Source organism: Rana temporaria, chromosome 9, assembly GCF_905171775.1.
Source record: "Rana temporaria chromosome 9, aRanTem1.1, whole genome shotgun sequence".
In the NCBI taxonomy this organism is placed as follows: domain Eukaryota; kingdom Metazoa; phylum Chordata; class Amphibia; order Anura; family Ranidae; genus Rana; species Rana temporaria.
This window is the reverse complement of record NC_053497.1, coordinates 178,027,432-178,039,931: the sequence shown is the minus strand read 5'-3', so window position 1 is coordinate 178,039,931 and position 12,500 is coordinate 178,027,432. Positions and strand designations below refer to the sequence as shown.

Below are 12,500 nucleotides of genomic sequence, written 5' to 3'. Positions count from 1 at the left end.
TAATGGGGCACAGCGGGTGTACAGGTCCGGGAACTCAGCACAGGGATGGTGGGAACCCCTCATAATGGGCACAGCGGGTGTACAGACCCGGGGACTCAGCACAGGGATGGTGGGAACCCCTCATAATGGGCACAGCGGGTGTACAGGTCCGGGAACTCAGCACAGGGATGGTGGGAACCCCTCATAATGGGCACAGCGGGTGTACAGGTCCGGGAACTCAGCACAGGGATGGTGGGAACCCCTCATAATGGGCACAGCGGGTGTACAGACCCGGGAACTCAGCACAGGGATGGTGGGAACCCCTCATAATGGGCACAGCGGGTGTACAGGTCCGGGAACTCAGCACAGGGATGGTGGGAACCCCTCATAATGGGCACAGCGGGTGTACAGACCCGGGAACTCAGCACAGGGATGGTGGGAACCCCTCATAATGGGCACAGCGGGTGTACAGACCCGGGAACTCAGCACAGGGATGGTGGGAACCCCTCATAATGGGCACAGCGGGTGTACAGACCCGGGAACTCAGCACAGGGATGGTGGGAACTCCTCATAATGGGCACAGCGGGTGTACAGACCCGGGAACTCAGCACAGGGATGGTGGGAACCCCTCATAATGGGCACAGCGGGTGTACAGACCCGGGAACTCAGCACAGGGATGGTAGGAACCCCTCATAATGGGCACAGGGGGTGTACAGACCCGGGAACTCAGCACAGGGATGGTGGGAACCCCTCATAATGGGCACAGCGGGTGTACAGATCCGGGAACTCAGCACAGGGATGGTGGGAACCCCTCATAATGGGCACAGCGGGTGTACAGACCCGGGAACTCAGCACAGGGATGGTGGGAACCCCTCATAATGGGCACAGCGGGTGTACAGACCCGGGAACTCAGCACAGGGATGGTGGGAACCCCTCATAATGGGCACAGCGGGTGTACAGACCCGGGAACTCAGCACAGGGATGGTGGGAACCCCTCATAATGGGCACAGCGGGTGTACAGACCCGGGAACTCAGCACAGGGATGGTGGGAACCCCTCATAATGGGCACAGCGGGTGTACAGACCCGGGAACTCAGCACAGGGATGGTGGGAACCTCTCATAATGGGCACAGCGGGTGTACAGACCCGGGAACTCAGCACAGGGATGGTGGGAACCCCTCATAATGGGCACAGCGGGTGTCCAGACCCAGGAACTCAGCACAGGGATGGTGGGAACCCCTCATAATGGGCACAGCGGGTGTCCAGACCCAGGAACTCAGCACAGGGATGGTGAGAACCCCTCATAATGGGCACAGCGGGTGTCCAGACCCAGGAACTCAGCACAGGGATGGTGGGAACCCCTCATAATGGGCACAGCGGGTGTACAGACCCGGGAACTCAGCACAGGGATGGTGGGAACCCCTCATAATGGGCACAGCGGGTGTACAGACCCGGGAACTCAGCACAGGGATGGTGGGAACCCCTCATAATGGGCACAGCGGGTGTACAGACCCGGGAACTCAGCACAGGGATGGTGGGAACCCCTCATAATGGGCACAGGGGGTGTACAGACCCGGGAACTCAGCACAGGGATGGTGGGAACCCCTCATAATGGGCACAGCGGGTGTACAGACACAGGAACTCAGCACAGGGATGGTGGGAACCCCTCATAATGGGCACAGCGGGTGTACAGACCCGGGAACTCAGCACAGGGATGGTGGGAACCCCTCATAATGGGCACAGCGGGTGTACAGACACAGGAACTCAGCACAGGGATGGTGGGAACCCCTCATAATGGGCACAGCGGGTGTACAGACACAGGAACTCAGCACAGGGATGGTGGGAACCCCTCATAATGGGCACAGCGGGTGTACAGACCCGGGAACTCAGCACAGGGATGGTGGGAACCCCTCATAATGGGCACAGCGGGTGTACAGACCCGGGAACTCAGCACAGGGATGGTGGGAACTCCTCATAATGGGCACAGCGGGTGTACAGAGCCGGTAACTCAGCACAGGGATGGTGGGAACCCCTCATAATGGGCACAGCGGGTGTACAGACCCGGGAACTCAGCACAGGGATGGTGGGAACCCCTCATAATGGGCACAGCGGGGTGTACAGACACAGGAACTCAGCACAGGGATGGTGGGAACCCCTCATAATGGGCACAGCGGGTGTACAGACCCGGGAACTCAGCACAGGGATGGTGGGGACTCCTCATAATGGGCACAGCGGGTGTACAGACCCAGGAACTCAGCACAGGGATGGTGGGAACCCCTCATAATGGGCACAGCGGGTGTACAGACCCGGGAACTCAGCACAGGGATGGTGGGAACCCCTCATAATGGGCACAGCGGGTGTACAGACCCAGGAACTCAGCACAGGGATGGTGGGAACTCCTCATAATGGGCACAGCGGGTGTACAGACCCGGGAACTCAGCATAGGGATGGTGGGAACCCCTCATAATGGGCACAGCGGGTGTTCAGACCCGGGAACTCAGCACAGGGATGGTGGGAACCCCTTATAATGGGCACAGCGGGAAAAAAACTAGAATAATGCGATTCCTAGAAACACAGCATGCTTGGGGGAGGGGGGGTGATCACAGTGGTGGGGGGTTGGGTGCAGCGCCCCCCTCCCCGCGGTGTCAGCCATCGCTGTGAGGTACGGCTCTGTTTATGCAGCAAAACATTCATAACCTGGAAATGTGACTTACAAATGTCTTTGACTCATTGCCATAAATATGCATGCGCGCCATATATAACGGCAGCCTTGATGAGAACGCGCGGCGGAGAGCAGCTTAAGAGGTTTACATTAAAAGCCCAGCGCGGGACGGCGGCGAGAAATCACTGCAAAAGCGACACCTGATCCTGATCCGCCGCAGATAAAAGCTGTAAGCGGTGATGTATGGAGGCCGCGCTCGCCGCCCCTCCCCCCCTTTACTATACATACTAAACAATCGGCCGCCCAATATTCTTCATTACCCCGCCGGGCGATAAAACGCTCAGCCGTGTCACAGCGCCATCCTCCAAATATAATTCTCCATCTGGGATCAGGGAGGCCGAGGGCTGCGCGGTGCGGGAAAGGCCGTCCCTGCGACGCTCTATTTACAGGTTTCACCTCCCGGCGATGGACAGACGGGACGTTTAATAAAACGGCGAGCGGAGAGGAGAGGGCAGAGAGCGCCATCAAGGCACCTCGTGACATCGATCGTTCTCAAGGTGGCGCAACTTCGCTCCCCTCTGGTATACACCGAGACCGAATCAAGAGAGGAAGGAGCAGAGTCCTCCAGCATGCAGAGTATTTCAGGAGAGGAGAGTCATAGAGGAAGGAGCAGAGTCCTCCAGCAGATTTTTTCAGGAGAGGAGAGTCATAGAGGAAGGAGCAGAGTCCTCCAGCAGAGTCCTCCAGCAGAGCAGAGTATATCAGGAGAGGAGAGTTATAGAGGAAGGAGCAGAGTCCTCCAGCAGAGTATTTCAGGAGAGGAGAGTTATAGAGGAAGGAGCAGAGTCCTCCAGCAGAGTATTTCAGGAGAGGAGAGTCATAGAGGAAGGAGCAGAGTCCTCCAGCAGAGTATTTCAGGAGAGGAGGGTTATAGAGGAAGGGGCAGAGTCCTCCAGCAGAGTATTTCAGGAGAGGAGAGTTATAGAGGAAGGAGCAGAGTCCTCCAGCAGAGTATTTCAGGAGAGGAGAGTCATAGAGGAAGGAGCAGAGTCTTCCAGCAGAGTATTTCAGGAGAGGAGAGTTATAGAGGAAGGAGCAAAGTCCTCCAGCAGAGCAGAGTATTTCAGGAGAGGAGAGTTAGAGGAAGGAGCAGAGTCCTCCAGCAGAGTATTTCAGGAGAGGAGAGGTATAGAGGAAGGAGCAGAGTCCTCCAGCAGAGTATCTCAGGAGAGGAGAGTTATAGAGGAAGGAGCAGAGTCCTCCAGCAGAGTATATCAGGAGAGGAGAGTTATAGAGGAAGGAGCAGAGTCCTCCAGCAGAGTATATCAGGAGAGGAGAGTTATAGAGGAAGGAGCAGAGTCCTCCAGCAGAGCAGAGTATTTCAGGAGAGGAGAGTTATAGAGGAAGGAGCAGAGTCCTCCAGCAGAGCAGAGTATTTCAGGAGAGGAGAGTTATAGAGGAAGGAGCAGAGTCCTCCAGCAGAGTATTTCAGGAGAGGAAAGTTATAGAGGAAGGAGCAGAGTCCTCCAGCAGAGTATTTCAGGAGAGGAGAGTTATAGAGGAAGGCGCAGAGTCCTCCAGCAGAGTATTTCAGGAGAGGAGAGTTATAGAGGAAGGAGCAGAGTCCTCCAGCAGAGTATCTCAGGAGAGGAGAGTTATAGAGGACGGAGCAGAGTCCTCCAGCAGAGTATTTCAGGAGAGGAGAGTTATAGAGGAAGGCGCAGAGTCCTCCAGCAGAGTATTTCAGGAGAGGAGAGTTATAGAGGACGGAGCAGAGTCCTCCAGCAGAGTATTTCAGGAGAGGAGAGTTATAGAGGACGGAGCAGAGTCCTCCAGCAGAGTATTTCAGGAGAGGAGAGTTATAGAGGAAGGAGCAGAGTCCTCCAGCAGAGCAGAGTATTTCAGGAGAGGAGAGTTATAGAGGAAGGAGCAGAGTCCTCCAGCAGTGCAGAGTATTTCAGGAGAGGAGAGTTATAGAGGAAGGAGCAGAGTCCTCTAGCAGAGTATTTCAGGAGAGGAGAGTTATAGAGGAAGGAGCAGAGTCCTCCAGCAGAGTATATCAGGAGAGGAGAGTTATAGAGGAAGGAGCAGAGTCCTCCAGCAGAAGAGGAGCAGAGTCCTGTCCCGGTGATGTGGATGGGTGTCCTCGGTGGATCACTCATCAGGTCCTTATCATTGGACTCCTCGCGGTTCATCTCGCGGGGGGAAGGTCACATTGTTGTCTGTTCTCCTCCTCTCGGGTTATCTGATAACATCTATGAAGAATATATTAGGAATGTTCTCGGAGTCCCCCCGGCTCGGCCACAATACGTCACTCTGAAAGAATTTCAAACTTTCCGCCGCTGCGGATAAATAGCGACTTTTCCATTAATATCCCGCATGGCGAGCGCGTCTGTCAGCGCCTCACGCGGCTCCCGTCTGGCAGATCAGAAGATGACAAGCGAAACCTTAAAAAGATCCTACAGAGGAGAATGAATCCCCGACACACGCGGGGGTCACACCGGTGGGGGGGGGGTCACACCAGTGGGGGGGGGGTCACACCGGTGGGGGGGGGGTCACACCGGTGGGGGGGGGGTCACACCGGTGGGGGGGGGGGTCACACCGCTGGGGGGGGGGGGGGGGGGATTTACACAAATAATTAAAACTGACCTTCCAGCAAAACATACATTCTGTCCTATTCCAATCCCCCCTCCCCTCCCCCACCTTCACAATAGATGTCAGCCTTTTCAGTAAGAAATTAATATAGGGAGAGAGATGGAGGGAGCGCATTCTTCCAGAAGCGCATTACAGGCACTGATGTTGGGACGAGAAAACCCGGTTTGCAGTCTTCGCTCAAATTCAGCCCGAGTTTAGGTCAGGACTCTGTGCAGGCCAGTCCAGTTTCGCTCAGCCATGTCTTTATGGACCTTGCTTTGTGCATTGGTCCAAATCATTTGGTGGAGGGATTGACCCCTACGGACTAAGACTGGGATGCCATTAAAGTTCATGTGCGTGTAAAGGCAGGCGTCCCAATACTTTTGACAATAGTGTATATTGATCCATTTTAAGTACCGCCCCAATTAACAATCAAAGTATTACATCTGGATAAGGTAAGTCTGTGCAGGTTCTATATGAATAGGAGGAGGAGGAGGGAGGAGGAAGGAGGGAGGGAGGAGGAAGGAGGGAGGAAGGAGGAAAGGAGGGAAGGAGGGAGAGAGGGAGGGAGGAAGGAAGGAAGGAAGGAAGGAAGGAAGGAAGGAAGGAAGGAAAGGAAAGGAAAGGAAAGGAAAGGAAAGGAAAGGAAAGAAGGAAGGAAGGAAGGAAGGAAGGAAGGAAGGAAGGAAGGAAGGAAGGATTAGGAGGAGGGAGGGAGAGGATTAGGAGGAGGGAGGGAGGGAGGGAGGGAGGAGGGGGAAGGGAGGGAGGAGGAGGAGGAGGAGGAGGAGGAGGAGGAGGAGGAGGAGGAGGAGGAGGAGGAGGGAGGGAGGGGATTAGGAGGAGGGAGGGAGAGGATTAGGAGGAGGGAGAGGATTAGGAGGAGGGAGGGAGGGAGGGAGGGAGGGAGGGAGGGAGGGAGGAAGGAAGGAAGGAAGGAAGGAAGGAAGGAAGGAAGGAAGGAAGGAAGGAGGAGGAGGAGGAGAAGGGAGGAGAAGGGAGGAGAAGGGAGGAGAAGGGAGGAGAAGGAGGATGATGAGGGAGGAGGGAGGAGGAGGGAGGAGGAGGGAGGAGGGAGGGAGGAGGAGGAGGGAGGAGGGAGGAGGAGGGAGGAGGGAGGAGGAGGGAGGAGGGAGGGAGGGAGGGAGGGAGGAGGCATCTATTTGGCCATAGACAGCATGAAATGTATAAAGCTCATACAATGAAATGCATTTCCTACAACCGGTGATTAATGAATGGAGCTCGCCTGCTCCTGTTGGCGCACTCACCTGCAGAAACACTGCGGAATCTCCCCCAATCCGTACAAGTGGAACAAGAAGGGGGTGTTCCCATAGCGGCCCAGGCACTGCAAGAAATGCTGCGTCGCCTTCAGCCCATCTACAGTGTTGGTGTTTTTGGAAACCATTGCGATGGCGCAGAGGACGAAGTGCTGCAAACTGGGCGTCAACCGCTTCGCCTGTAGGAACTCCGCAAAGGTGGAATCCTTGTGATCTGCGAAAAGGAGAAGTCAATAATATTTGCATAATAATAATAAAACCAACAACAACCACCACAACCAACAACCACCAAACCAAACAACAACAACCAAACCCAACAACAACAACCAAACAACAACAACCAAACCCAACAACAACAACCAAACCCAACAACAACAACCAAACCCAACAACCACAACCAAACCCAACAACCACAACCAAACCCAACAACAACAACCAAACCCAACAACCAAACCCAACAACCACCACCAACAACCAAACCCAACAACAACAACCAAACCCAACAACAACAACCAAACCCAACAACCACAACCAAACCCAACAACCACAACCAAACCCAACAACCACAACCAAACCCAACAACCACAACCAAACCCAACAACCACAACCAAACCCAACAACAACAACCAAACCCAACAACCAAACCCAACAACAACAACCAAACCCAACAACCAAACCCAACAACAACAACCAAACCCAACAACAACAACCAAACCCAACAACCAAACCCAACAACCACCACCAACAACCAAACCCAACAACCAACAACAACAACCAACAACAACAACCAAACCCAACAACCACCAACAATAACCAACAATAACCAACAATAACCAACAATAACCAACAATAACAAATAACAACCAACAATAACCAACAACCAAAAACCAACAACAACCAACAACCAACAATAACCAACAACCAACAATAACAACCAACAATAACCAACAACCAACAACCAACAATAACAACCAACAATAACAACCAACAATAACAACCAACAATAACCAACAACCAACAATAACCAACAACCAACAATAACCAACAACCAACAATAACCAACAACCAACAATAACCAACAACCAACAATAACCAACCAATAACCAATAACCAACCAATAACCAATAACCAACCAATAACCAACAACCAACCAATAACCAACAATAACCAATAACCAACAATAACCAATAACCAACCAATAACCAACCAATAACCAACAATAACCAACAACAACCAACAATAACCAACAACAACCAACAATAACCAACAACATCCAAACGCCAACCAACAACCAACCTACAACAACCAACCAAAAACCAACATTTCACGAGCGGGCGCAATTTTGAAGCGAGACATGTTGGGTATGGGGGTTGGTGTGGGGTGGTGGGCTGGAGCGACCGGGGGAGTAAATGTGTCAGGTTTGTTAGCCCCCCCTGACCAATGGAGCACTAGCCGCCACTGTTCTATAACATTTATAACCCATCATTCAGCCCCTGGTATGGATTGTGCTGAGGCTTCATGATTTCAGACTGACTCCAAGTTGAGGATCTTTATGTTTTGCTTTTTTTAAAGTGTCAATGAGTTGATCCCGCCAGAAATCTCATAAGCCGTTAACGGTCTGTTCTCTCTGCTTGTGCAGCACTCTTATCAGTTACATTGTTCCCAGCTGTCAGAAAAGCTCCCTCAATATTATGAAGATAAAGAGGGGGGTTTTGTAGTCCCAACACAACTACTGTCCTAAGGTGACAACAACGCTGCTCCACCAAAAGATACAGTACAGTGTTGTCACCCGAGGACAGGAAGCGTGTTGCTGGCAGGATCACCAGCTGACAATTATAGGGGAAAAATAAGAATGAAGTCACCACAACCCAGGATTGGGAAAATGGAGTCGGTTCTTCTTCCTGGGTTCAGATACATTTTATATAATCCTCTGAGAGTTATGACAACCCTGAGGATGTATAGCGCACCTTGATATTCCTCGATATGCTGCTCATAGTCCGCACAGAAGGTCAGGAACTTCATCAGGGTCCGCTTCTCTATCATAGACAACTGCTTGCTGGAGAAGACGTCGGCTCGGGAACACGGCACCTGACAACAAGGAGACCCCACATTACAAATCCTGCAACTTTAAAAGCTGAAATGTAATTTGCCTATATTTGGTCTTCCTTGCGGGTCTGGAGTAGGGAAGGGGCTGAGCAGGCACCTGCCCATGGTGCTGTGTTGAGAAAGGGGGACACTGCTGATTGGCTGCTCATCCCGCTCCTTACCGATAGGGGTGACCGCAGTGTCACTCCTGTCAGAAGGAGCAGAGACTGATAGCCGCTGCCGGCGGGAGGATTCGGCTTTCTCCTCCCTCTAGCCTGCATGGGACAGAGAAGTGCCGGCGCTGAGACAGAGAACTCTCCTCCATCTCAGCACTGATGAGGAAGGAGAGCGGACTGCGGGGACACCTGAAGTAAAGGGGGACTCAGTTGTCTCCCCCTGTCACACGTGACTTGTAACAGGACCAGAAACAAGAAGGAGACGCTATGAGTACTGATCTCCCAGTACAAGGGGGGAAATGGGTAGGGGGGTGGACAACAATTCGGGAGCATGGGGACACCTGCTGTATAGGAGGCTCTGTTGGGGACACCAGAGCTAAAGGGGGGCCATGTTGAGGACACCAACGCTAAAGGGGGGCCAGGTTAAGGACACCAACGCTAAAGGGGGGCCAGGTTAAGGACACCAACGCTAAAGGGGGGCCAGGTTAAGGACACCAACGCTAAAGGGGGGCCAGGTTAAGGACACCAACGCTAAAGGGGGGCCAGGTTAAGGACACCAACGCTAAAGGGGGGCCAGGTTAAGGACACCAACGCTAAAGGGGGGCCAGGTTAAGGACACCAACGCTAAAGGGGGGCCAGGTTAAGGACACCAACGCTAAAGGGGGGCCAGGTTAAGGACACCAACGCTAAAGGGGGGCCAGGTTAAGGACACCAACGCTAAAGGGGGGCCAGGTTAAGTACACCATCGCTAAAGGGGGGCCAGGTTAAGTACACCATCGCTAAAGGGGGCCCTGTTGGGGACACCAACGCTAAAGGGGGGCCATGTTGGGGACACCAGAGCTAAAGGGGGGCCATGTTGGGGACACCAACGCTAAAGGGGGGCCATGTTGGGGACACCAACGCTAAAGGGGGGCCATGTTGGGGACACCAACGCTAAAGGGGGGCCATGTTGGGGACACCAACGCTAAAGGGGGGCCATGTTGGGGACACCAACGCTAAAGGGGGGCCATGTTGGGGACACCTGAAGTTAAAGGGGGATTCTTCTGGGGACACCTGAAGTAAAGAAGATTTTGCTGGGGACACCTGAAGTAAAGGGGGATTCTTCTGGGGACACCTGAAGTAAAAGGGGGATTCTGCTGGGGACACCTGAAGTAAAGGGGGATTCTGCTGGGGACACCTGAAGTAAAGGGGGATTCTTCTGGGGACACCTGAAGTAAAGGGGGATTCTGCTGGGGACACCTGAAGTAAAGGGAGATTCTGCTGGGGACACCTGAAGTAAAGGGGGATTCTGCTGGGGACACCTGAAGTAAAGGGGGATTCTGCTGGGGACACCTGAAGTAAAGGGGGGATTCTGCTGGGGACACCTGAAGTAAAGGGGGATTCTGTTGGTGCTTCAATGAGGCTTCGGTGGAGCTTCAAGCAAACTTTGCCATAGACTTCTATGGAGGCTTTGAAGACCCTTTGAAGTACCACTGTAGCTACACTGTGGCGGGTGATGGCGGACATCGGGTCTGTGGTACCCACCTCTGAGCCCCCGCTGTATGCGCTCACAGTGGGAGCGGGTCGCCGGCAGCGCGCGCTTGCCCCGACCAAACAGTGTCCGATCATGTACTAAGTACGTGATCTGGCACAGAGCGGCCGCCCTGCTGCATTATATGTACAGTGGGCAGACTGCAAGCGGTAAGAAAAATAAAAATCAGAGACTTTTACAACCACTAACAGCCACACACACCTGTTCAATCCTTCCCTTGTGATAGGTGAGGATTCGGGTGACGTTCTTGAACTCGGTGTAGCGGCTCACGTTGGATTTGATGAGGAGATCGATCAGCAGTCCTCGGGAGTACAGGAACTGATCAGAGAAAACACACAATGGTAATGAAGAAATAACAAAAATGCAGCCTAAAGCAGAGGAGAGAAGACAAATCCTGACCGGACACCCCTACCGCGCCGGACACAAATGGCCCGCAAGACGTTGTCAGGCCACACCCACAAATGACGGTTTCAAATTCCTAGCTTTACAGATGTAAAACTGACCTTTGAAACCAGATCAATGTTGAACCTCCGTCCTTCTCTCACAATATCCGAGTAGGTAACGCTTTTCTTGGGCTCCGTTTGGCACACTTTGGCGGCGCTTGGTTCTGTGTCCGGGGCGTCGCCGCTCTCTGGGGTTGGCGGCGCGATGTTGGCACTGGGGGTTTGGTCGCTTCCAGAGGTCACTTCTCGATGTTCAGCGCTTCCAGACTCTGGATCCTGCAGCTCTTGGGGCACAGACTCCTCGTGGGCGGGGCTATCCTGCAGAGGTTGGTCACTATCTGTAGGGTCTGTGTTCAGGAGTTGCGGCTTTATACTGAGCGCACCGACTTCCTCCACAACGTCCGAGTCTTTACTTCTGGAGTCAAAGAACAAAACAAAAAATGAGGCAAGGGTCACAGAAGGAAGTTTCCCAATGTGATTTTGTCAAGTTTTGCTTTTTTTTTTGCCTTATTTTAATTTTCTGTCATCAGCAATTTTCTACTCATCTTCACCAACCTTCAGTACGCATTTGTCTAATATATTTTGGTATAGAATCCAGATACCTTACACCGCTTTGACCCCCATCTCTCCCTGATGTCTGTATGCAGAGGCGGCTCTTTAAATAGGCGGTCGCCTAAGGCCTCACACTCACAGGGGCCTCGCGGCTTCCTAACTTGCCCAATGCATTACCCCAGTTTTGAGGGACAGGGGACCTTAATGCTGACTTGCTCAGGCAGCGTTAAGAGCCCTGACTCAGGAGCGGGGCCGCCAGCGTCCCTAACAACCAGTAAATATCGGTGACACCACCCCTTGTGACGTCAATAACCCAGCATGCCCTCAGTCAATGACGTCACAAGGGGCGGGTTCACCAGGTGACATCACTAGGTGGCCCCCGCCCCTTAGTTATTAAAGGATCTGGGGGCCAACTTGTTAAAGGGGGCTTCCAGATTCCGATAAAGCCCCCCCCTGCCCGCTGACCCCCGCAACCACCGGCCAGGGTTGTGAGGAAGAGGCTCTTGTCCGCGAATTATTTTTTCCCATCATGGGTGTGAGTGAGGCCCCATGTCAAGTTTTGCCTAAGTCCTCACAAGGCCTAGAGCCGCCTCTGTCTGTACGACATTGGCTGGTCCTCGATCATGAACAACGCTCGCTCCCCTCCTACAGTTAAACACCTCCCAGGGAACACTTAACCCCATCCCTGCCAGTAACATTTAGACTGTAATCAGTGTATTTTTATAGCACTGATCGCTGTATAACGTCAATGGTCCCAAAAAAGTGCCAAGTGTCCTATCTGTCTGCCACAATGTCGCAGTCCCGCTAAAAACCACAGATCGCCGCCATTACTAGTAAAAACAAAATAAAAAAAAAAACAAAAAAAAAACAAATCTATTCCCTATTTTGTAGGCGCTATTTTTCTAAAAATATATAGAATACATAAACTGATGAAGACATTTTTTTTATTATTATTCTTTTTATTCTTTTTTTGGGGGGATATTATAGCAAAAAGTAAATCATACAGTTTTGTTTTGTTTTCAAAATTGTCGCAATATTTTTGTTTATAGTGCAAAAATAAAAAAAAACGCAGGGACGATCAAATATCACCTAAAGAAAACTCTGTTTGTGGGAAAGAAAGGACGTCAATTTTGTTTGGGTACAGCATCGCACGACCGCGCAA

General features: G+C 52.4%; 1 protein-coding gene across 2 annotated transcripts in view; it reads right to left on the bottom strand.

The window, feature by feature from the left end:
* Positions 1-12,500, bottom strand: part of CHM (CHM Rab escort protein) — a 126,505-nt gene that overhangs the window by 73,191 nt on the left and 40,814 nt on the right. For both annotated transcript variants that reach the window (XM_040325042.1, XM_040325043.1), the window contains exons 5-8: positions 10,847-11,201; positions 10,545-10,661; positions 8,519-8,639; positions 6,543-6,765 (exon numbers count right to left, since the gene is read on the bottom strand). In XM_040325042.1, coding sequence (XP_040180976.1) covers positions 6,543-6,765; positions 8,519-8,639; positions 10,545-10,661; positions 10,847-11,201 — 816 coding nt within the window. The remainder of the gene's footprint in view (positions 1-6,542; positions 6,766-8,518; positions 8,640-10,544; positions 10,662-10,846; positions 11,202-12,500) is intronic.